Here is a 25,401-nt window from a genome sequence, read left to right as displayed (position 1 = left end):
ATATGCTGTGTGTAGGTACGTTGCACTTTACACGCGTGCCACACAAACACATATTAAACATTTAAAGTACAATTAGGAAAACGACTTTAAATTTAACATTCTAATGCGAGCAAATTACTCTTTTGTCATTAGAGATATCTTATGGAAAACTTTTCCAGCAAAAAATGGAGCTGATCAATTATGTGTCCCTTTTTGCCCCTTGATTGGCTCGGATGGTTTCGGGATAACCTATTTAGTGTCTCGAAATCATGTGTTCGAGTCATCTTTTTATCACTTGTGTATCCTTGGAGGACAGGTGCACAGATGCAGGGAGATTAGTCTGGCAAAGTTAGGATACTTCCTATGTTGAAAAAAAAAATTGTATCCCTTTTTAGATATCCTTGGCGATTTTTGGAGTGGGAAAAATGAAATTCATCTCCATATAGAAATAATAGAATAACATATTATGTATTTGAATTTAAACTTTTCAGAACAGGTTTTTGTTCTGCGAAAAATAGAAGCAATTAGAATACATTTGAATTGAATAGCTCAATGGTCTATATATTCTCGTAATTTTTCTCTTGTTTGATTACCGAATTCGGATCCTCTTCATTCAGGGATTAAATCCTGCATTCATCTAATAAAAATGAAATTCCCAAATTACTGTCAAGGATCAATTTTGTTCATAATTCATTGTACACTTGGTCCAAGTTGTATGCAGAAATTCTCATTAATCTCACAATGTTTCACCATTTGCTTAAGCAATCACAGAACTTAACGGCAATTCACTTGGCTTCTAAACTGTCCAAACATGAACTATAAATAGTACTTCCAAATCTATGGTAGAGTCTAATGATTTTTGGAATTTTGACAATTTAGATTAAAGGTAAATTAATAAACAGCAGAGAACTTAATGGAGAGAACTACATGATGGTTTGAACTTTTTCTTTTGTCTATCTGTTCTGAACATCACTAACGAAAACCTTCAAATGTAACAGAAGCAATTAACTGTGCACTTAATCCTAGAATATTTGCACAGAAGCCCATTTTTTCTCCCTTCAGTCAAAAGTCAAAAATGTTAAGACAAAACTAATCCAACACTTTAAACGAACACATTTGTCTACAAATCCAAAAGAATGAAGAATCTCATATTGATTAATGTGCATATGTAACTTTCATATATTATGGCCTTGAGAAATTACAGCTTGAAATGATAGAGTTGGATAGCAAAAGAATGACATCAGATGAATTATATATTTTTCATCTCAAAATCACACTATGTTACACTTGGAGAAATGGGACATGAAAAGTCATCAGAAGTTCTCTTTATGGAATTCAAACTTAGTGGTTGTTTTCCTAGAGAAATCTTGAGCTAGTTGTCTCATATCAGCAACCAGACTTGGTGGACCACAGTAGAAAACTCCTGTCGCCAAGGAAAGCCATTCTTCTTCATTAGAATTGCAAGATCAAAAAGGGCAAAAAAAAAAAAAAAGCAAGAATTTCTTTTAGAAAATGAACGCATGATTGGAATTTTTTGATAGATAGGTCTGATGAACGGATGTGTTAAGCATATCAGGAGCAATGCCTGATCAAGATTCAGAAGAAATGGGAATTTCAGGGCTTACCAATTTTTTGATCAGCGTGATTAACGGCTACGTGCTTGAAAACTTGGCGCCAATTTGGTCTGGCAAAATGTGTCTTAACTCGAGTTCCAGAAACGATGTCAATGCCACTTTTAGCATGCTGAATTGCTTGAAGCATCGTGATCAGGGCTGATCGAGCATCTCCTTCTTCATACACACTGGTGCAGTAATTGTGAAGTTCAATTAGTCCCTCTTTATCATGTTCTGCTACATCATTCATCACTCCCCTGAACCATTCGAATGAACCCTGATCCCGAGTTACCCAATAAAAGTATGCTCGTCTTGCGGCAAAAGGCTTTTTCTTGATGTCCTTGAGACCATTTTCTGCCAACCCCTCTTCTATCTCTTTTTGTTGCTTGATGTTGTTGAGCACATCTTTGACTATGCTGATCAATGGGGTGGCTCCAATACCTAATCCTACAAGGAGAAGGATATCATATTTTTTATAATCCTGAGCTGGTGCTCCATAAGGACCGTCTATCAAGAGCCTTGGTAGCCTGAAAACATACTGTCATTAGCCGTGAATTTCATCTAACAAGAGCAATGTACAAAGAAGAGGAAGAGAGAAAGGAGTACCTTGGCTTGTTCATCTCTGGTGCAATGTCAGCTCTGCGGAGGCCACTTTTGTCATTTGTTGGGGGTTGACATACCTGTATGGACATTAATATAAGGAAATCAATTGAACAGTTTAGTCCTGGTTTTCTGGGAAGCTCTGCATAATGAGGATCAGTTTTGTCATGATATCTCCGGATGTATACCTTGGAGAATACAGCCTTGAGTTGTGATGTCCAGTCGCCTAATGTTCGAATGTGGATGCTCAGATAATCATCTCCAGGTGCTGATGTAATTGAAAAGGGATGCCTGTGGTACAAAATCAGCAGGATTAGAAGGGGGCGTGGATGAATTATAAATAAAAATGGAATACTTTCTTGATATACCATTGAAATGGAGATATGTCTGAACAGTTTACAAATATGTATTGCCCACTAGTATACTTGAATCCTTGAGGTTTGTACATGTAAAGTGCCATAACATTCCCAGGGTACACGGCAACCTGAAAATACAGAAGCAAAATTGATGAAAAAGAGGTGCCTGATGTTAACCTTTTTTGTAATGTGCCTAATAAATGAAGCAAGGGAAATTAGTTTGTAAAAGCATCAGCCTTGGGATATACCTTAGAAATTTGTACAGTCTTATAGCCAGACCTAAATGCACGAATCAATCGCTCAAAAGCATATAGTACCATTGGGACAGCGAGGTACATCCATGTCTGCAGAAAAATTCACAGTAAATTTGTTAGACTAATGGATCTAAGTTTTCATCATTGAGATCGATCGCTAATCAAGAATCAAGTTTTCAGATAACTCACTGTCTTTTTGTACCATTTCTTGGAGAGATAAAGGAAGTATCCATGAATAATGAAGAGGATGTAGACGATGACAAATAGGTGGTGAGAATACCAAAATGCATTAAATCCAGTGAGCTTCTTGATGGTAGTTGGAAGTTTGAGCCTGTTCCTACGGAACCACGGTTGTGCTAATGTGAAGGCAATAGCCATAAGCACCACCATAACCACACCAGTCCAACCTTCAGTGCCTTTAACAAACCACCAGTAGTTATTAGGTCGCTTGTCACCAAAAAATGGCTTCAATGGTTCATATTCCTCATCGGTAGCATGAAGTAGCCGCGGAAAATCACATGTTAAGTGTGCTCCTGCGTGCAGCCCTACTCCAATAGCTATACCAAGGGCTATTACCTGATTAAGTTAGGAATAACAGGGTGTAATGCATAATGTCAATCCACAGGTCGCAATACAATCTTTAACAAATCTATAAATGCAGATTCAATACAGGGAGCTCTCTTCTGATTTTCTCCCATTCATGGGAAGTACCTTATGGAAGTTAATATTGTCATTGAAAGGAACAATCACCCCTAATTTTGTCCTACTCCTTAGCCATGTTATGGTGTTTCTGCATACTGGTAAAAGAATTAGAGCCATGTTGAACTTAAGTGTCTCAGCTCCACCTTTTGCTGTTGTGACACAATATCCCATAACATCAAAAACAGCCCTGTGTTTGTATTGAATGAATTTCCATGTGAAGAGTCCTGCACATATTGATAACCATAAAGTCATCACCCAAATCCGTTTCCAGTTATCACCAATGAAGTAGGACAGCCTTCTATAGCATCTTTTGATGGGGTTTGCCTCTTTTGTTGGTTTTAGCTTTTGACTCAGTAGTTGGCTTAGGACTCTACTATTTGTCGAGACAATGGTAGAATGATGTGGTGCCTCCAGAAGTAGTGTTTCCAAGTTGTGCAACTGCGCGTAGGTGTCATCAGTAGCTCATTAGCATCATATACTGAAGGAGTCCCCATAATGCAAATTAATGGAGGCCTATCACTAGCTAAATCTACACTTTATTAAAATGCCCGAGTGTAATGACATTTGTGAATGTCATGCTAAATGCAACTGAATCAGGACCTAGTAACTAGCAGGCTTAGTATGCAAATCTGGAGTGAAAGGCATTTCATTCTTCCCTAGCAACACAGACCTCAATGTACCCAAGGTTGTGAGGATCCAATTCCTCCATGATCAAAGCTGCATACTCATTAGCGTGCTCTTGGATCTTTAACAATTTGTTTGCAGCAGCACTAAGCATGATTATCTGCAGACGAGAGAAATTAATCATCAAATGGTTTCTTGTTGATTAATTCATAAAGAATTCATCATACCTAATCTGTTTTCCAGGGATCTCACCTCTTGTACCTCTTCTTCAGTTATTCGCCCATCTGCATCCTTGTCCACCCTAGAAGTAGAATGTCAATTATGTCAGTCACTAATGGCATTCATGCTAAGTTGCAGCATTTTGCAATAGTAAATGGAAGAGAACGAATACTTCCATTTCAAAATTAACCACTATACTCTAGACTTGTAAAACAATTTCAGGACCTAGTTTTTTTTTTTTTTTTTTTTTTTTGTAAAGCTCTCAAGCCTGTTATAGATTGCTGTTTGTAGTCCAACTTCGATTAAGCGGTAAATACAAAACCTTCGAGGAAGTGACGAAAATTTGGAAGCATGACTACATACTTTTGGACGTTTCAATCAGTGTATAGTCCGTACTATTCCTCTTAGGAACGTGAATGATGATGGACTGCATTACTAGTTTATCAGTTTAAGCCAGGATTCAACATTTCAAATTACAGAGACAATAAAATTGGAAGGCAGCAGTTAAAATCTAACACTTCGTTATTAATACCTGAATAGCAGAGAACGCAATCAGTAAGAAGAGTGCGTGTAAAGGAAATAAAAGAAACGAACATGTCAAAAAAGGTTTGAAGCCTAGCATCAAAGCTTGTGTCAGTTATCTGCTCCCAAAACTCATGCAGTTCAGCCTTGGTTATTGACGGTGATGTGATGCATCTTTTTCGAGCTAGAGCATCAAACAATCCGTCAGCAAATTCAGTTGACTCATGCATTCCTGATCAATATACAACACACAAAATCAAGATCCATCAGCATTTGCTTTTGAAAGTATAATGAACCTCCTTTTGATGACTAACCATGATCCAATTTCCACAAAAGAAGACATTGCAGGATAACAGATACGCTATATCATCCTCTGTGTTATAGTACTTCCAATCTTTTCATTAACTCGATTTGGCCATTCACTTCTTTGTATGAGAAATATATCTTTTTACCTACTAAAATTTTTTCTTTTAGCTTTTATGAAACTGCCAGATCATAAACTTTTCAAAGCACCAATACGATTAATCTAGCCATGAGATAATAATGGAATTGCATGAGACAAACCTATACACTTTCCAAACTGCGATTTTGGTAGCATCCCATTGGCTGCAAGTTCATGGAAACGGCTTTCAACCTCAGACCACCCTTCATTTCTTACATTCTTGTTTATAAACTGGAGACCTCGAAGTGCACGAGCAGCTCCAGACTTGGTCCTATCGACCTTGTTGAAGCTCTTAGAAGAAGTAATTCGCCTCAGTTCCTGTGAAACGTTTCTGAGATTAAACGAAAGTTGAGAGCCAAATGAAGAGTTTCTCTTCTCCAGTTGACTAGCTAACGATGTGGCCTTCTGATCGGTGGTGCCCCTAATATTTTGGAGTGAAATTGCATCATCACGAACATCAAGTGTAATTTCCACATAGGAATCTTCATCTTTAAATCTTGCACTTTTCTTTCTGGACTTCTTTTTGTTACTCACAAGTGGACCACTGAATCCTATCCTACCACTGTTGATACTTTCTGTTTCAGACCCTTGATCACTTGCTATCTCCATTAATCTGGTTCTTGGTGGCTAATTCTTTCTTAGAGCAATGACAATGACAATTTCCGTGTTTTGCTCCGACCTGGAAGTGAAGCACGGAAAATTAATTCAGTTTTCTTCTCAGTTCATCATATCAAATAAATGATAATGTAGCATCAATGTTCCAGGATTCCATTATAAAGCCATAAAAAGCAGCTATTATTTGCAATTTCAAGCAAGGAAAATAAGCAATTGAAAGCATATTTCTCAGCAGTTTTATATTTGTACTTCTAGGAAAGCCATTTTCTGAAGTGTTAGGAAACCAAAGGCCAGAAGTTTAGATTACATTATGCAGAAGACAAGAAGACAAGAAAAGCTGCCCCGAGAAAACTGAAAAGCCTACAGTTGAAACTTACCCACAAAAACACGTCCCAATGAGAAATGCATCAATTAAGTTGTGCTGAAAAATGATGGTGGATCCGGAGGGCTGGGAGAGAAGCTTAAGAAGAGCAAAGTTCATGAGAAATGGGATATATATATATATATTTGATCAGGGGTAGCTAAAAATGATGATAACAGTAAGTCAAAAAGAAAGGAATTCAGGGGGCGGCCGGGTTTGCATTGTTTTTGATTCTTCAGGCGGTATAGGTGCTTTGGGTTTTCATTTCTTCCACTTTTCAAACATATAACATGATTATATTATTCAACAATTGTAATTTGCAAAACCACAACTCTACAACTACTCAACTGTATTAACAGGAAAATGGTCACTAAGATATTCTGCTTAAACACGGGCATAAAAAGCAGAATTAGGCTTTATTGTATTCAGGATGAATGAAAAATTTTCTCCATTTTTTCGTAAGTGAAAGTTGACTGTAAACAGCACCATATTTCACATTTTGGCTATATCATCTTATGTGGTAGTCAGAAGTGAAAATCGTGCTTTCAGCTCTGGAGGAAATTTCTCCTCCATTTGCTGTTGATGCCTAAGCAATGATATAATTTCTTGGTTTGTCTAAAAAACTTATCCAAGTCAAACATGTCGAACCTTTGGGAAAATTCTTAGCCCGTGGTAGACTAAATACTGGTGTTCATGGATTGGGGCAGCTTCGCACACTACAGTTTTCATATTCGCAAGAAATTAAGAGCCCGTTTAAGGATTGGAGTTTCTGATAATTTTTGTAGAAAAATATTTTGTGTGGCAATGTTAAAAAAAAAAAGTAATTAAAAAATTTGTGGCGGATTATTCTAAAATAGTTTTTTTTTTTTTTTTTTTTAAAAAAAGGCAAAAGAGAGACATGGTTCCAAAGTACAGAAGTGTGGCTACTTAAATGTCATTAAATGCTAAAAATGAAAAATGAAACAAAAGAAGAGGAAGAGAATAAAGAAAGTTCAAGCTAGCATGTTACTAGTCTCTTTAATCGATTGAAAACTGCTAAAATAATTGTAGTTGGTACATTGAAAAGGAGAAAATGTTAATATATTAATAAGCTATTGGTTCAAAAACTCCTAATCCAACCAAATCATTGACCACGGGATTGGAAATTAAATCACTAATATCTGGTTTACAACTTGACGATTACCAAAGGTCTGAAGATAAACCCATACAAAAATATACGTATATATATATATTGACATTTATCTAGAGACAAAGGAGACAAAATGAGGAAAAGGCATACAACAATTTTTTGACACTGATATTTCCCTCCATACTAAAATCAGCAAAGGAATACTATAGGACAATTAAAGATCTATTTGCTTCTTTTTCAGTAGCAAATCAGGTTTTGAGGTTATATAAATGATACAGCTTGGAATAGAGGCCCAAAATAAAGGGCAGAAAAAAAGGTCCTACTTCCACCGCTGGACAACATTTTTTTTTTTTTTTGGATGTGGCAAGTTTTTGAATCTCACCTTACAATTCCTTCAATCTTATCATCCAATCAAACCCTTCCTTCCATCTTATCACCCAATCAAACCCTCCCTCAGACAAGAGGATTTAAATTACTTTGGTGCTTTTTTATTTTATTTTATTTTTTTGAGAGAACTCTAGAGCTTTTTCAATTATTCGCTTCACATATGTCGAAGAAATTTGGAGAATGGTAATTAACATTTATATCTAGGCATTCTTGTTAACACCAACTTAACTCCCTCAGACAAGACGATTTAAACTACTTCAGTGATTTAGCTTCTTCTCACCTTATCACCCAACCTAATCCTCTCGCAGACAAGAGGATTTAAATTGCTCTAGTGCTTTTTTTTTTTTTTTTTTTGGGAGAGAACTCTAGTGCTTTTTCAATTATTCGCTTCATACGTTGAAGAAATTTGGAAAATGGTAATTAACATTATTTATATCTAGGCATTGTTGTTAACACCAATTTAACTCTTGATCTCGCATTTGTCAAAAAAAAAAATATAAAGGAAAAAAAATTCTTGATCTCACAGTCACATGTCATGTCACATCTTCTAACACTAATGAATTGGAAAGAAAATACTGCAACGTGCCACTGAATGAAGTAGAAAGATGATACAAGCGAATAGTTGGTGACAGTTAAGGCATGACATTTGATACGTTGATTTTGTATGTACAGAGGCTCTTAATCCATTGAAAATTTAAGATTAAGGATATGGCCGGCACAAGGCTTATACTCGCTCCAGTCAGCATTCAACAACCATTTTGGACTGAGAAACAGAAGGTGGAGTGGAACCAAATTTTCAAGTGTGGAAAAGTAATTAGATTTCTACATTATCGAAAGCCAATAGTACGTAAGGAATAAGTGTCTAAAAGGACAAAATCAATAATTCGTAATGATGAATTGTTCAAGTGACAAACTCTAAGCCCTGTTTGGAATCTTAGTTTTTTTTTTTTATAAATTTGTATGTTACTAATTTTTTAACAACTTTTACTACAAAAATTCAAAAAATTTATCAAAATTTTTAATCTACACATTTTAAAATATCTACTACACCTCTTTTCTTCTTCTTTCTCCCCACCCCGATCCATCATACCTTCATCGCCAACCACCACCTCCGCCGTTGCTTCCGGCGGCGGCCTGAACAATTTTGTTTTCCTTTCCCCTCTCCATATCCCCCTCTCCTACCCTTCCCCTCCCCCTCTCCCTTCCAAAAATGCCAACCTATTCCAAACTTCCCCTCAATTCTAGGTGAGTCGTTGGGAGAGGTTTTGAATAGCACTTCTAGCAACGCAGGAGCTTTCAAGAGCTCATCTACTCTGAACCTCATGACAGACGTCTGGGATGATAGCCCTCAGATGGGATGCTCTCCTACTGGGGTGCTACAGAAGTCAACTTTCGTCTCTCTTTCAAATAGCAGCTCGGGGAGTAGCTCAAGAATAGACAACAAGAAAGCTCCTGACGCCGGTGACCCTCTGTGATGTTTTTTCTTTTTTCTTTTTTTTTTTCCTCTCCCTCCCCCTCTCCTTCCCTCCCCTCCCCGGCCATCCTCCCTCTTCCCCTAACTGCGATCTGGTCGCACTACTAGATCGCAACCATTCGCGGTACCAGACGGCATCTGCTAGTTCTTCAACATCGGAGGCAGAGGTGGCAGAAAGGGAGAGGGAGAGGGAGAAGAGGGGAAGAGAAAAAGAAAAAAAAAATTGGACCTTGGTTACTGGTTCTTCAATGTCGGAGGCAGAGGTGGCGAGGGAGGGAAGGGGGAGGGGGAAGGAAGAAGAAGAAGAAGAGAGGAAAGAAAAGAAAAAAGAAAGAAAGAAAAAGAAAAAAAAAAAGAAAAGGAAAATTTTTTTTTTCATAAACCAATAAATTTTTTCAAAAACTTCTACAGTGCACTGCAATAAAGTTTTAGACAAACTTTCAAAAAACTCAGGTTCCAAACGGGGCCCTAATTGACTTACCGTTGGTTTTGAGGGAATATGAAGAAAAGGAAAAAAATGAAATAGAGGAATAAAATTTTTTATGTTTGAATTGATTTTTGAGGAGGAAAAGGAAAAGATATGAAAGAAAAGAGTGCGTTTGATAAAATTGAAGTATAAAATCTGAATCTGTTGGGTTACTGTTCTTGAGTACTAAAATCTTAATATTTGAGTATATTCTGCATTAAGTAATGAGTAAACAGCTAGTTTATCATTTTATTGTTTTTAGTAAATTTTATTTGAGTATCTCAGAGCCACTTAATTAATTAAAAAATTCTATTTTTATTTATCGAACACATCTGAACTTATTAATATCTGAATCTATTAAATTTAAGTACTGAATTGAGTTTTTAAATAGGACCTAAGACTAATGAAAATTTTAAACTTTCCTAAAAAATCTATCTGTTTCAAAATAAAACTTTTTAAATTATGAATAAAAACTTACTAACACTTGATAGTTTCCTCTTTTTCTTTTTCCTTAATCCAAATAATATTTTTGATGTTTCTTTCGTACTTAATTAAAATAAGATGGATGGAATCCACTTTCTCCTACCTCCTTTGCTTTCTTTTCCACTAGAGCCTTTTCCTTCCCCTTTCCTTCAATCCAAAGCACTGCATTAGTATATATAATAGTGCAGAATCAGCATTATGGCAGGACTTGAAAATGAATTTCTTTGTACTTTTTCTTTTAACCTCCCACCCCCTCCCCATATCCATTACATCCCTAACCGTCAAGCTCAGGACTCAGAATTCCAACCCTTGAGCATGACAGTAAAGAAAATTCTAAATTCAGGATTCAAAATTCGAATCTTAAATCTGACAGAACTCTAACAACCCTTTCTTGACCACCAGACCAACCAGAGTGCTTGTTGGCGTGTGTTTTGGGAGGTTTGACTTTAACACGGTATCGAATTAGGTACGAGCAACTTTGAAGTGCTCCCTGGGATCTACAATCCGCAGGCAATTGAGCCACCGGATTTGGGTAGAAATGGTCAATGGTTTAAGGTAATGGCAGACCCCCAGTGACGTTAGGGTTGTTAAATTGTGGAAGCTCAGACCAATCTAATCTTTTTATCCAATTACAGCCTGTGAACCCGAATGTTCTTTACAGGGAAAGAAAAGATTTAAAAGGCACGACTTTAGCCGCCAATGTCTCCATCCACTTGGTTAAAATTTTCTTCACCGTTATGCTCCACTCAAATCCTGTCGGGTAAATAAATTTGTGTGTAGCATGATTAGTCATACAAATGTTGATTTGAAGTCAAAAAATTTGAGCTGCGTTTTCTTTTTTTTCTTTTTTTTTTACCCTTTTTTGGTTTGGAATTGACTGGATTTTTTTTTATTTTTTATTTTAGAGCCGTAAAGGGTTTAGATTCATACGAATTTTGGAGAAAGCATGGTAGAAATATTTAATAGCATTTCTTTAGAATTTACATACGGAAAATGTTAATTACTTTCTAAAAGTTATTACTCTGCACTCCTCTCATCACTTTTTCCCTCTTGGAGATTTCCCATTTCATAGGTTAAAAAAAGTTACTCTTCAAGATTTGTCGTTTCACAGATGAAAAAAAGTTAAAACAGAAGTATGATGATTAACAAATTTTTGAAATGCCATTGACATCGCCCTTTACACATATCGTGTAACATGGTGGTCTCAAGCTCAATTAGTTCATAAGAAGTGGATCCGATTATGCTATTAGACTATTCAATTTGATTTTATTAGAAGAGGAGCCATTTCAGCATAGTTTGCAAAATTTGTCCTCAAACTACAAGGCTGGGGATTTTCAACTCCACTCTCTCTGAATTCTCAATATTACATGTACTCTTTTCTACTTTGATTGTATGAACAAAATGATCTCTTGCCAAAGTTTTTGCTAACATCCCCATATAGGTAAGGATTACAGAGAAGCAAATTTTAGCAAAACACATTTTACGAATGCTGCTTTGTGCTGAAAACATATTTCCTTAAGAGTCCATCTACAAATAGCGACTCAGAATCGTGACATTTTTAAACGATAGATTCAAGGGTATGATGTCAAAATCTTGATTTTTTGTATGATGCCACGTGTCACAAATTTCAATTGATGATTATTAATAAGGTCACAATTTCATCTTAAGATATTTTATTGGGAATAAAATGAGAAACTAGAAAGGAAAGAGGAAAAATCCAAAATTAAAAGAATTGAAAGGCTAAAAAAGTTGTATTTTAGGAAAGTGATTTGAATGTTTTTTTAATCATTTAAAGAGAAGATAGATCTCTGCAATTCCTCTTTTTTAATTTCAATCATTAAGGTGAAGATTTTTGTGAGAAAGAGGAAGAATTAAATAAAGAAGAAAGAGAAAAAGAAAGGAAAATAAGGTAAATGAAAAGTCAAAATAATGCAACGACAATTTTGTTCTATAAGGGGTTAAGTGAGCAAAATTAGAAGTTAGGAGATAAACTGAGAAATGGAATATACCTTAAAAGGATTAAATGTGATTAACCCTAGATACAAATAAGAAATCCGTAATTACAATCTTATTTCTAGTACTGCACAATCTTGATCTTTTGATCGTATTACTTTACCCCATTTAATGTTCGATTGATCATATGCTTAAAAAAAAAAAAAGTTCTATTGATCATAATAAACTCGGAAAAAAAAAAAATCATTAGTACAATAATGTCACTCCTCACAAACAACCAATAGTTGTCATGGCTCATCTAGCTACTACATAAACGACCAAACAAGATATCCAAACAAGGTACATCAAAGATAATTTCAAACATAATTATCTTATTCATTTTCCTTTGAGAAGGTTAACAAAAATGAAATTTTGGCACCTCACATTTTCAACCCCTCAAACATCTCTATCCCTTGAACACTCAATAGGAGGAGTAGGGTATCTTGCCTTGTCACTGCAATAGTTGTAAATGGTGAATTTCCGTCGGACCCATCTCAGCCTCCTGTATTGTTCCCCATCCAGATCTTTGAAGGCTGGCTGATCCCACCATTTGAGGCCTCTTGTGCTGCAAACCTGGACTTCTTGTGGTGTTGATGCTACACAGCCATCAATGTGGAAGGATGTGTATGATGCAATAAATGGGGCATTGGCCCAATTGGTTTTCTCCAATCCACCTCTTGTTGCCCAATCATCAGCCTCCCAAAGACTTGAGTACAGCTTCATTGGTTGATTGAATGGGTATTTTACTCCCAAATCTTTGCTATTTTTAAACACCCTTATAGGCGTGTTATCAACAAAGAACCTGCAAAAATTACACCAAGATCAATCTAATTCACACATGCTGGATGATGTTTGAATTCATACATTACCACTCATTTTGCTATCTTAGAATGTGGTGTGTTTGGACAAACAAAATTTGAAGTAAAATAATTTACTTCACAAATTTCAATCGCTCTTTTATCTTTCCAATCACCTTTTTATCTCATATATACATCACATCACAAAAAATGCTACCAATAGTTTAATTTATATGCATTATCCCACTGCTTGAGCGTTCAATAATAATAGTATCCTGTACTTGAACCGGTGGCTCACATTTTCCATGATCGTCATAACTTATATTCTATTATACCATGAAAAAAAAAAAAATGCTACCAATAGTTCAAATCTTCCTGACTTTTTCCCTTCCTTTTTGAAAGTTTTTTTGTTTTTTTGGGGGACAAAACCATTTTTACCGACAGAGAAACTTTGCAGGTGGTGGGGAACTTACGCTAACATATCCATGTTCCATATGATACCATAGTCGTGGAAACCTTTGGTAGGGTCATACCAAAGATAGATCCTCTGCTCCCTGTCCCCTTTACCTCCTGTGAACACATTTGTCTGTAATATGTAGGGCTGCCCTGTTCTGTTTCCCAAGAACTCAAAATCTATCTCATCGTGTTCATTAGTCTGCGATGACAGCTGAAACAATAATATATACAACCACATAACCATTAGGCATCATCTATATTTGGTCTTCTTCATTAATTCTTTATTGCTCCTCCTATCAAATTAGCTGTTTCTTGATTTGTGAAGAATCATGTGAAAAATAGCTTTTCTTTTTGGTACTTTATTTTGTATTCTTCTTCTCTCTTTTTTTTTTTTTTGGTGGTAAAATGTAACAAAGAGGGCATGTTCACTTACATAGAATGCTGTTACAACACCAGCTGAATCCCCTCCCACCAATTTCATCCTCATGCTGAAATGCCCAAACAGATACGAATTTTTTGATTGAAATCCAGTACCTTTAAAGAGGAAAAGAAATAGTAAATAAGGAGGTATCTCATAGAACTTACTCTGATGCATATATTTTCTCATTTTAACTTGCAAAGCCATTAAGGGAGATATCAGGAACAAGTAGCTTTCGGCAGCTGACAATTTCGTCACAAAGCACAAATTCATGCTTTCACTTTTAGGCCAAACAGGATTTGAAGATGGAATTTGACAATTTTGTCATAACTTAAATCCATGATAAATTAGTGTAAATGCTTTATTAAACATGGATCCCCAAAAAGAAAACAAAGCTAAAAAAAAAAAAAAAAAAGGAAGCCCCAACGGTAAATGGCTAATAAACTTAGCTCAAGAGTTCTAGTATTAACTATGGCATCACATCGCAAAAACTTACATAAATAGTTCATTTCTCTTTGAAAATTTTGAAATATTCCAATAAAAATTTTGAAAAAAACTTAAATGTCCTGCTTTAGAAAGATAAGTTCTCGTTTCCAATGCAATTTTTTTAATAAATTTTTTTTTGTAAAAAGATGTCATATAACAATCTGATGTGTGTAAAACAAAAAGATAATTAGTAAATGCGTTAACAGAATATTTGAAAAAAAAATTTTTTTTTTACCCAAACTCAGAATGCAAATGGGCTCTAAATTGTTATCAGAAACATATAATTTTTAACATCATATTTTACATTCGTCTATCCTTAAAACTAAAAGTTTCTGAATGTCATGATGTAAACACAATAGGTCATTGGAGCGCACGAGCTGCTCGTAACATTGAGGTTGCCGAGGTAGTTTTGAATTTTTGATTAGCAAGATTTTTTTTTTGCTTGTATTATAAATATAATTTTCAATCGTCTTTTTTATTTTTCATACGTTATATCACAAAACGAACGTGGCACACGGTATTTTATTTTCAAAATTGTATAATCCATCGTAGTACTACTAACTAATTAGCAAACTTTATATCACATAGGAATTTTGAAAAAAAAAAAAGGGTAGTGTTGTCTTCTACGGGAATAGAATCATGCCTACACCTGTTTATCTCATATTGGTCCATGTAGTGGAAAAGAAAAACTGAGTGGTGCAAGCCGCGTCCAACTCCAACATAACATATCAATTTATTGATTTCGGTGCTTTTTGTGGCCAATTGGTACTGCAGTTTTCTCTGTGGTCTGCTGGTGCCAATTGGGGAGCAATTAGCGGAGGCATCCACATGCACTTGACCTTCTGCAGTTGGATTGAGAGAGAGAGAGAGAGAGAGAGAGAGAGAGAGGCTTCGTATCGTGGACATTTTCAATTCAAATTCTTCAACTCCTAGCAGCCAGGCAACAGAGGACCAATGGCTCTTGGCAGTAAACTATTGGCAGCTTTCACCCAACCCCTCGACGGACCACGGCAGGGATACTTCATTCTTTTTTTTTTTTTTTTTTTTTTGTAGTAAAATTCTTTCGGACACGTAATCCACAGCCATATGTTCTTTATACAGATTCATTTTCTGGGTACATTATTCAATGCCGCAACGCGTCTGTCCAACATCATTATTATGTTCCTTTGTCACAACTTTTACTACTTTCGAGTCAGAACATAATGTACTAGTCTTGGAATAAATCTTGGATTGTTATTTTAAAAAAAAAATTCCGCATCCCAAAAAAAATTGATTGTCGTATCTCAAAATTCTAAACTTGTTGAGAATAGTGATTTGATGATGATGATGATGATGTTAATGAATTTATATTTAGAATTGCACTCAAATATTCAAATTCAAATTTGATATGAAATATAAATAACGGTGGGAATGATATTGACAAAAGAGATCGCAAATCATATTTATGATAAATCAACGCTAGCTAGCAGTGAATCGAATCGAAAACTTGACTGATTCGCTATCTTACTGATCGGTTCAATTTTGAAAATATTGACTTAAATTTTAATATGATGACAAACATTTTCAAATATCTCTAATTAAAAAGTATGACAATTTCAATAGAAATTGTAAAAGAGCAGCGTTGATATTAAAATCTTGTATTAATCATTTCAAAAAAAAAAAAAACTCCATGTTAGTTATATTAGAACTACAGGCGTTATTTGAGCAGAAGGAAGGATGCCTTTGAATATTTGTTTTGTGAACCAAAATGTTGGCCTTTAAATGCTAGAAACAGTTGCCTTCCAAAGGCAATTGTCCTGCCTTGATGCGACATTTTCTGATTCTCTCTCGTTAAAAAACTTCACCTATTACATCCCAAGATCTGTTCCATATATAGGCTCTTCCATCAGCCTTGGAAAAATGAGTAGAAAAAGTCAAGCAGAATGGATAATTGGATACTCTTACTCTGACCAATGAGCTTTACTTTCATCGTTCTTTACATTTGTCTAGAAGTCCAACCCTCTTCTTCTTCTTTTTCTAAAATGGGAAAGGGATCGGCAAGCAAATTGTGCGAATTAGATCTAAACCACATTAAACGTTAATATATGCTCTTTTGGGGGGTCACTGGTTAGGCTGCCAGATTTCTACTTTTGGATAGGGTAGAATTAGATGAGCTGCTAATACTTGATTCGTTCCAACAAAATCGCTAGGCAAGACTATTAATAAAAAGTTAAAAATCACGCTTTGTACTTTGATATCAAAAGAAAATTGCTTCTTTTTTTTTTTTTTGACAACTGCACATGTAGTCATTAACATGAAGCGACACATTACCAAGATTTTGATTAAGGGAAGCAACTGGTCATGATTCAATAACAGATCAATTTTTGTCCTTCACTTGGCCTAAAATTTGAGCTGTTCCACAGGCTACAACAGATCAAGGACTGGGATTGCTTCTCTTGATTTTTTGATCATCTATCATTGTTGCAACTCACCAAACAAACCGCAAAGAAAGAAAGGCTCTCCTATTTCCATTTCAAGACTAATCGTAAATTCATGCCTTCCTAATCAAAACATACCTCTCAATTAGGTGTAATGGCGTCAAGTCTGGTCAGCTTGTTTCCATTATTATGCTTTTCTGCATGTGGCTTCCTTTAATATTTTTGAGCTGTTCTCTCTTCACAGGGAGAAGTGCCTGCACCTAAAGCGTTAACACGACTCTCCATGTTCTGTTGTCTGGTCTTAAGAAAACAGAGCGGTTGGTGTACTCACTCGAGCAGCATCTGGAATTTCATTCACCCTTTCAATAAATGAAGCATACCCCATCCGTGATCTGCTGTCTTCAAGTTTGAACCCCACTCTTGACTAAAACTGAAGTCCCAGTTGTCCAAACCGTTTAACTGATTCTCCTTTCATCCTGTCTTCAAAGAAAGTAGGAGACATTCAGCAGTCTCAGATGAAAGAAGGTAGTAACATGAGGTAATACACTAGTAGTAAAACGAAATTATTAGCTTTTGATGCCAAGAATTAATGTTGCTTCTCAATAGCTAGGAGTAATATGCAACACCTCCACAATATTGTAGCATAAATTTACTCACTCCCAAGTAGATTAAGCTCGCGTCCATATCAAATAGATTGCAAGTAACACTCCATAAAGGCCATCCAATGCAAGCTGCATGCTTTTTACTCTCTCTCTTTTTTTTTTTTGGGGGGGGGGGGGGGCGGGGCAGGGGGAGGGGGATTGGGGTTGGTGGGCATGCACCACTCTTCACCTTATCACAGATAAGCATGTCCACCACATGCAACTGGAATTCCTTCAATGCCATGGTACCATACGTATGACATGTTCAAGAAGCTGCAAGAGATAGACAAGGGATGTCAGAGCAGAAAGCAGGACAAACGGACACAAGTCTTGAACAGATAAAATAAATGCATCCTTCTTCAACATGTAGTTAAATGATCAATGAACTTGATAGAGAACCAAATGTATCATCTGATTCTGCTGTTTTTCCAGGAAATTGTTGCTCATTCATGGAATACTGAATGGACCTTGATCACAGAGAACAATACACCATAAAGAGTGCACCAACCAGATAGCTATTGTGGCCCAAAGCAACAAGAGAAAATGAATAATTTACCATTCAAAGTCAGATCAACAACCTAAGTAGGTGAATGAATATAACCCAGTGAACAAAACCCATAGCCCGGAAGTTAGGAACTGGGGTCCCTAAACTCGTCATAGTAGTTGTGCTATTAACCCAAATTTCTGAGACCTCATAACAGTTCCAACTGTTGTATTTATGTCTGGCAAACCCAATGTTATACCATCCTTGCATCAACCAATACCTCAGAAATTACATACATAAAGAAGCCGCCATGCTGTGTATTTGTACTCAAATACTGTATTATAGATCCAGCATGAATTAGTCAAACACCGTAAAATTTTACAGATCATACACATAGGAATATAAGAGATGGAACAATTGGGAAAGCTCTGATCTTTCTTGTTATCAGTACCATATTGAATGAAGTCATAACAGTGGCAGCAAGAATCCATGAACTGTAATCTTGCATTGGGAGTTATAGCAGGGCTATAATTGAACCTTTATAAGATGCGGCGAAGTCGTCATTAATACTTAATTTTGCATTGTCCATGAGTTAATGGCATAGTATTTAGATGTGAAACTAGAACATTGTGATATTACTTTCCCAGGAGCTATGAACTATAGATAAAAATTAAGTACCTCTATCCTGGATTAAAGTGATGTCATTTGTATACATTAGAAAGCAAAGAAAAGATCTTGAATCAGTGGCTGCGACCAGCTTTAACAGAACAATTTGCATCTACTGAAAATGCTGAAAAGCATCAAACCCGCAATGTGGGATTAGGCTAGGTGGTATTACAAGAAATTCAGTATCCATTTCTCATATTTAATCTAGCTGAGTAAAGAAAATTGTATCCTCAGGTAGTTCGAGTGATACAAATTGTTGACTCACGTCTTGAGAACAAGTCTGCATCCTTGCACTTCATTATATTACCAAGTGGGAAAAAAATTGTCAAAACCATTGGTCATCAGTAACACTGACAGTGGCACTAAATTATGGAAAAAGATTGAATAGTGAAAAAACAGGAGTAGTTTTCTTGCCTATTGATTCTTTATAGTCACAAGCTTCTTTTAAGTCCAGTGGTTAGCAAACAAGTATTTAAGATCCCAAACTGCCAGCAGAATTGGATACTGTTTTCCTTTAGGATATAACAATGATCTCATAGAACAATATTAGCCAAAAAATGTCCAGAGAGTACAGCCAAATTTCTACTAAACATCTTCATTGACGTTTAAAAAACAAAATAATCCAGACTTACCCCATGTAGAATGTGTCCAAAACTATGACTTTCATACTCTGTGGTGTCAATGAAACAATTGGGTCTTAGATAGCAGTCACGATTCATGTAACTTCAGACTTTAAGGATGTGCAATGACCTAATTGATCAATCTGTATCAAAATCAATCCAGTTGATGCAAACTAGAGAGACACCCAAGAAGCAAAACCTCCCTGCATTGGTAAATTATGATCGAAGTGAGCCAGCTAGTCAAGCAATACTGCAGGAAGGAAACGTCTGGAGGGGGGGGGTCAGAGGAAGAGATGATATACCTATAGAGGTTTGAGAAATGTAGTTCTACCCGAAGAATATATAAATTCCTTAAACCATCAGATTGTAGAATGCAATGGCATTGTACTTTCATGTGGCTCAGCCAACAGAAAAAGAGAACATCAATTTGACAATTTCCTGAACCCATAGTGTGTCTCGTTTTGTGGAAAATGTGTGCTCACAGTGTAGTACAGGGAACTTAGGTATCCATAAAAACCTCTATGTATTAGTTGTTTGCTCCTGTTTTCTGCCAGGAGGATAACTCTGCAATAATGGCTCTTTTCCCTGTCACAGAAAAAAGGTCACTTAAAAAAGTGGGAGTTTTAAATTTCTATTATTAAACAGTAAAACAACCTAAAGTCACATCATTGGTTCAGCCGTGGTGGAAGAGGACCAGAGTACAAACATCAAGAAGCAAATAGAAATCATGTATCGTCAATTTCTACCAGACCATGCCAATAACTGTAACCCTCCCAAGACTGCTAGAAGCAGACCATGCTAGAGATTCTAAAAGCTTACTCCTGCTTATCAAAGAATTATCATTCAAATAAGCAGAACATATGGTACAGTTCCTACATAGAAAGTTAAAGACTAGCTCATTACCTGTTCATTGGAACCAAAAAAGATCTAAAGGCCTAGACAGGCTACAGCAGGAAAAATCAGCTATGCACGACACAAGGATATAGCAGTTAACCCCAGATCTTTATGTGTGGCTGATAATTTGAACCTTTGACATGTATTTTATCCTTATACTTCTCTAGGAGATTCCACAGAAGATCTGCTATGTACCATCTGGAAATGATATCTGCACTGCACAAGCTGATTGCAAAGATAAAATCAGGAAATTGTCTAAAATCATATACATACATCAATTGAAACAGTTAAATTCTTCAACTACATTTACTGCAATAAGATATATATAAACATAAAAAAATTAGCCCACTGGAAGCATCCAGCGTACGAGTTAAGTACTTGGAAATGTACATTAAGGGAGGCAGAAATATTCCTCAATCTAGTAAAGAGCAAGGAGCTAAGACAACACAGGAACAATACATCAACAACTAAGAAAGCTATCATTCGATTATGAGAACAGAATATGAGACAAGGTAAACTCACTTTCATGTGAAAGAACTGTACCTGCTACTAGTCCCAACTCCTCAAACATGATATTCCTTTCTTTGTTTTTACTCTTCTTTCAAACATTTTCATAATCTCTTCAACTTCCAATGAAATCCATATTTTGAAGTTAACTATTGGTCAATTTGCCAAATTGGACATCAAGCTGCATCTTTAATTAAGTGCTCTTCCTCTTGTAAAACTTTTCCAACCACCTTTGGGCATCAACCCTTTTCCCTGGTTTTGCAAGAGCTGGACTGATACAAGAGATTGTGGTTTCACTTGGAGTAAAACCTTTGTCGTTCATCTCCTTAAATAACCTTCTTGCCTCAGCCTGGTAGGCTAATTTCTGTGACCTCTCAACCTCTGCTTGAGTTGATAGCTCACACCACCCAGTTATAAGTATGTCATAAGTTGAAGAATTAGGTCGTACTCCTCTGTGTTCCATTTCATTCATAAGCTCTCTAGCCTGCTTCATCTTTCCCAACTTGGCAAACCCATGCATGAGTACATTATAAGTGCCAACTCGAGGAACAAAACCTTTAGTTATCATCTCACAGTAAATCTTTATCGACTCCCTTTTATTCCCTGCCTTCCCATAGCCAGAAATCAAAATTTCATAAGTATTAGCATTCATGATAAACCCCTTCTTCCTCATTTTTTGACGTAGCTCAGATGCTTCATCCATCAATCCAGCAGTTGATAGACCCTCTAAAAGAGCATTATATGTTGCAATATTTGGGGCAACTCCTTCAACCTGCATTTGGGTAAATGTCACAAAAGCCTTCTGTATATGTGTGCTTTTACAATATCCACGTATCAGGGCATTGTATGTGATAGTATCAGCTGAGAAGCCTTTTTCTTTCATATCTTTTATTACTGATTTTGCTTTTCTAGTCATCCCTAGCCTGCATAAGACTGTTATAAGAGTGTTGTAAACTGAAACATTCAGCTTAAGTCCCATATCAACAAGCTGGCTATGGATTTGCAGGATTGCCTCAGCCCTTTCACACTTTGAAGCAGCATCAACCACAGATTTATAAGTAGTTAATGTGGGAGTAAACCCCAGAACAATCACTTCATTCAACAGATCCATTGATTTACCAACTTCACCCACCTCACAAAGTCCTTTAACAATAACATTACAAGTGACTGAATTAGGCATGACCCCACAACTTCTCATTTCCTTCCAGATTTCAAGAGCTTTTTCCAGCTTTCCCTCTCGGCAGTAGGCACTAATCATGGTGTTATATGTTGCAATATCGGGAACCAAGCCAAATTGTCTCATACCCTCATAAACATTTTGCATTTCGTATTGGCCAAGTCCCAATAGTCCATTGACCAATACATTGTATGCAGTCACATCAAATCCTAAATTTTGTTCTGCCATCTCCTGCGCTATTCCTAGTGCTACTGACTCCCTCCCCGCTTTGAAAAGTCCATCCATGAGAGATGTGTAGTTGACATGGTCAGGTAAAAATCCACTGGACACTTTGTGCCTGAATAGTGCCTCAGCCTCATCTGCCCTTCCTTCTCTTTTCATATTATTAACCAATATGTCTAATATGAAACAATTCTCCTTGATCCCTCTCAATTTCATCTTCTCATAAAGACCATAAGCAATTTCTCTCTTACCAGCCTTGAAATAGCCGTCTATGAGGATGCCATAAGTAAAAACATTAGGCATGATATTCATGCTGACCATTTTCTTCATAAGATTTGATGCTGCATCAAGCATTCCCTCTTTGACATAGCCATTAATCACTAAAGATAATGTGACAATATTTGGAAGAACATTTATATGCACCATCTCTTCCAGCAAAGATTCCGCACCCCCAATATCACCTAATTTGCAGCACCCATCAATTAATGCAGTATAAGAAATATGATTGGGAACTATATTGGACTTCACAAGGATCTGAAACATACCTTCAGCCTCCTTATTCCTTCCTAGCTTGAAAAGCCCATCCATCAAAGTTGTAAACACCACCACATCAAAGGCAATACCACGAACTACCATTTGACTCTGTATACTATCTGCAGCTATGCCATTCCCAGCTTTAAATAAAGTATCCACAAGGATTGAATAAGTGACATGATTGGGATCCACTCCCACCATTTTCATCTCCTCAAAAAGTAATTTGGCTTCAGCAATTCTCCCAGCCTTACAAAGAGCACATATAACTGTACTATATGTAACTACATCAGGAAACAACCCTGCCACAATCAATTCCTCGTATATGGCAAGTACTTCTTCAACTCCATGCTGCTTGCAGTACGTACTAATCAATGTTGTATACGTTATTAGATTTGGTTGAACATCCAACCGTCTAACCAAAGATTCCTTATTTTCACCCTGATCACTGTTCTGTTGTTGCTTATTGTTATAAATGTTTACATCCTCATAAGAATGCAAGAGCTCATCCATGAGACTCTTGGCCCTGTCAAAATCTCCTACTTTACAAAACCCATAAATTAAAATATTGCAACTCACAATATCAGGCAACACGCCCTCTTCTCTCATTTTCTCAGTCAACCTAACAGCACCATTCATGTCACCAACTTTACAGTACCCATGAATCAAAGTATTAAAACCAACAATATCCCTATAAACATTACTACTACCACTAAACATTTGCATCACAAATACAGCAGTTTCCAACAATCCCATTTCGCAGAACCCCTTAATCAGTATATTACAAGTAAAAGTATCAATCTTTACGCGCCTTTTAACCATGTCAGACACCAATCCAAGTCCCGCCTTCTGAAACCCATTTTTACAAAATCCCCAAATTACAGTATTATAACTAACAGTGTCACTCAAATTATAGCCTCTAAGCATGACCAAAGCTTCTTTAACCTTTCCAACTTTACAAAGAGAATGAATAACTATATTACGGGTGCCCACATTGGGGCTGACCCCAGAAGAGACCATTTCCGAGTAAAGAATCATCACCTGGTCGACCAAACCGGCATCATTGAAGTGAGCCAAGAGGCGGTTCCAAGAACGTATATCAGGAGTAAGATTGTGACTTCTCATGGCGGAGAAGGTGCCTATGGCCTTTGAGAGGCGGTGGCAGCGGAGGAAGAGGTGAATGAGCGTGCAGAAGAGTGAAGTGTGGAGGGATTTGACATTAAGTGATTGTGATTGTTGCATAGGCGGTGAAGAGGATATTGAGGATAGGCCCATTTTGGTTTTGGGAAGCTGAGAGGAGAAGATCCGTTTCGTGCAGGTAAGGTGTTTGGTGAAATGCCTCAACGGTAGTTTTTGCATTGCGATTGCTGTAGCATTAGCATCATCTTTTAATGCCGTCTGGGTTCTTTAGGATTGTGAAAATAGTTTGTATAGGAATGTGCACTGAACAGTGAGCACTGAGGTGGAGTTCCTCATCCCAGGCCCCTACTCAGTATTCACTACTCGAAAACGGTTCAGGAAGTTCTTCCGCCACAGGCAACTTTAGCTAGTTGGGGTTGGGGTGGTGAAGTAGGAGAAAGGCGGGTGAAAGTGCAAGGGCAAATTGCAAAATTAGACCCTAATTTTTTTATTTTTCTTTTGTGCCCTATAATGTTTTAGTGTGGTTTTAGTTAATTTTGGTTGATGCTAATTTGGCCTTCAAAAGTAGGTTAAAATCTCAATTTAACCCTCCAAATACTAAAAATTTAAACTTGGATATGAAAACAAAATAAAATGATTTTTTTGGTAATAAAAAAGAACGAGTAATATATTTGGCCCTTTAGTTTAATTCCATCCAAATTCTAACATCTAATGACTCAACAAATCTGTAGGAATATGATTCATACTTTTGTGATTTTATCTTCTGAAACTTTTCAATTTGTTTTTGCTTCCCTAAGAAAAATTTAAAACTTATAGATTTAACAGGCTAATTGAATTTCCACCTGCTTTGGAAGGTCAAATTGCCATTGACCCATTAAAACTTAATGCATTTTGTCTTAAAATTTTCAATGCTTATATCCCTCACAAGTCAGTGTTTTTGCCCCATTATGCAGTTTTGTGCCTGTTAAGTTTGGACTTTTTCCTTTACTTACCCAACATATACTCTTTGAGAATATTATATGTCTATTTGATTTTGTTTAATAATAATAGCATAAACACATGTATATAATTGGGCCCAACTTGTGGGCTATCTTCTCTTTTTGTATAATTATGACTAATATTTAGCAATAGAACCTTAATTTATATATTCTTATTGTATTTTGACCGAAAATAACTTTATTGGCCAACTTGACAATGAATACAAGATTATTTACTAGCTAATACCAGATAAAATCAAATGATCACGTATAATATGTGGTATTCATATTGTTAAGTGAAATCAAATAGACACGTACATATATTTATGCTATTCGTATTATTTAGCAAAATCAAATAGACATATACATGTGTTTAAACAAAATGTATTCACATACATTTTTTTTTAGGGTTTCCCTCACATACATAATCAGTGAGGGATGGAAATATTCATTTTTTGAAATGTGAGGGATAGAGAAATTTATTTTGTGAAATGTGAGGGATGAAAAAATCATTTTATAAAATGTGAGGGACGAAAAAATTTGTTTTATAAAATGTGGAGGACTATAGATCAGATTATGTAAAATATAATTTGACAAATTTACCCTTAAAAAATGATCACATGCCTTGCACGTGATGGATTCCTGCCAAAAAATGATCGGAAACTTAGTTAGGGACTAAATTTGATCGATGTGAATATGTAAGGGACATAAAATTATACTTTTAAAAGTGAGAGACGAAAAAAATTATTT

At 36.2% G+C, this 25,401-nt stretch overlaps 3 protein-coding genes across 10 annotated transcripts; all 3 read right to left on the bottom strand.

Moving 5' to 3' along the window:
• Window positions 1–1,130: 1,130 nt before the first annotated feature.
• On the bottom strand, window positions 1,131–6,544 carry LOC113727656 (respiratory burst oxidase homolog protein B-like). The gene is made up of 13 exons (XM_027251939.2): window positions 6,304–6,544; window positions 5,434–5,990; window positions 4,942–5,101; window positions 4,381–4,429; window positions 4,175–4,288; window positions 3,514–3,942; window positions 2,992–3,378; window positions 2,797–2,892; window positions 2,561–2,676; window positions 2,381–2,483; window positions 2,199–2,272; window positions 1,605–2,119; window positions 1,131–1,402 (listed from the first exon to the last, which is right to left on the bottom strand). Exons 2-13 carry the CDS (start codon window positions 5,918–5,920, stop codon window positions 1,293–1,295), a joined length of 2,640 nt encoding a protein of 879 aa, XP_027107740.1. The 5' UTR covers window positions 5,921–5,990; window positions 6,304–6,544; the 3' UTR covers window positions 1,131–1,292.
• A 5,899-nt stretch (window positions 6,545–12,443) lies between these two features.
• On the bottom strand, window positions 12,444–17,177 carry LOC113724608 (probable xyloglucan endotransglucosylase/hydrolase 1). The gene is made up of 4 exons (XM_027247494.2): window positions 17,120–17,177; window positions 13,905–14,005; window positions 13,489–13,682; window positions 12,444–13,020 (listed from the first exon to the last, which is right to left on the bottom strand). Exons 1-4 carry the CDS (start codon window positions 17,175–17,177, stop codon window positions 12,615–12,617), a joined length of 759 nt encoding a protein of 252 aa, XP_027103295.2. The 3' UTR covers window positions 12,444–12,614.
• Window positions 16,664–24,100, bottom strand: LOC113727655 (uncharacterized). 8 transcript variants are annotated; one of them, XM_027251935.2, is made up of 7 exons: window positions 20,641–24,100; window positions 20,107–20,322; window positions 19,506–19,788; window positions 19,216–19,406; window positions 17,624–17,706; window positions 17,124–17,272; window positions 16,664–17,046 (listed from the first exon to the last, which is right to left on the bottom strand). In XM_027251935.2, exon 1 carries the CDS (start codon window positions 23,891–23,893, stop codon window positions 20,798–20,800), a length of 3,096 nt encoding a protein of 1,031 aa, XP_027107736.1. In that variant the 5' UTR covers window positions 23,894–24,100; the 3' UTR covers window positions 16,664–17,046; window positions 17,124–17,272; window positions 17,624–17,706; window positions 19,216–19,406; window positions 19,506–19,788; window positions 20,107–20,322; window positions 20,641–20,797. The 8 variants fall into 8 exon arrangements, with proteins under 8 accessions (XP_027107736.1, XP_027107738.1, XP_071932410.1 ...); XM_027251937.2 differs by having other exon boundaries at window positions 16,664–17,272; window positions 20,641–22,464; window positions 22,549–24,100; XM_072076309.1 differs by having other exon boundaries at window positions 16,664–17,268; window positions 20,641–22,464; window positions 22,549–24,100.
• Between the last annotated feature and the right edge of the window lie 1,301 nt (window positions 24,101–25,401).

This window comes from Coffea arabica, chromosome 2c (assembly GCF_036785885.1).
Source record: "Coffea arabica cultivar ET-39 chromosome 2c, Coffea Arabica ET-39 HiFi, whole genome shotgun sequence".
Taxonomy (NCBI): Eukaryota; Viridiplantae; Streptophyta; class Magnoliopsida; order Gentianales; family Rubiaceae; genus Coffea; species Coffea arabica.
This window is presented reverse-complemented; position numbering and strand designations above follow the sequence as displayed.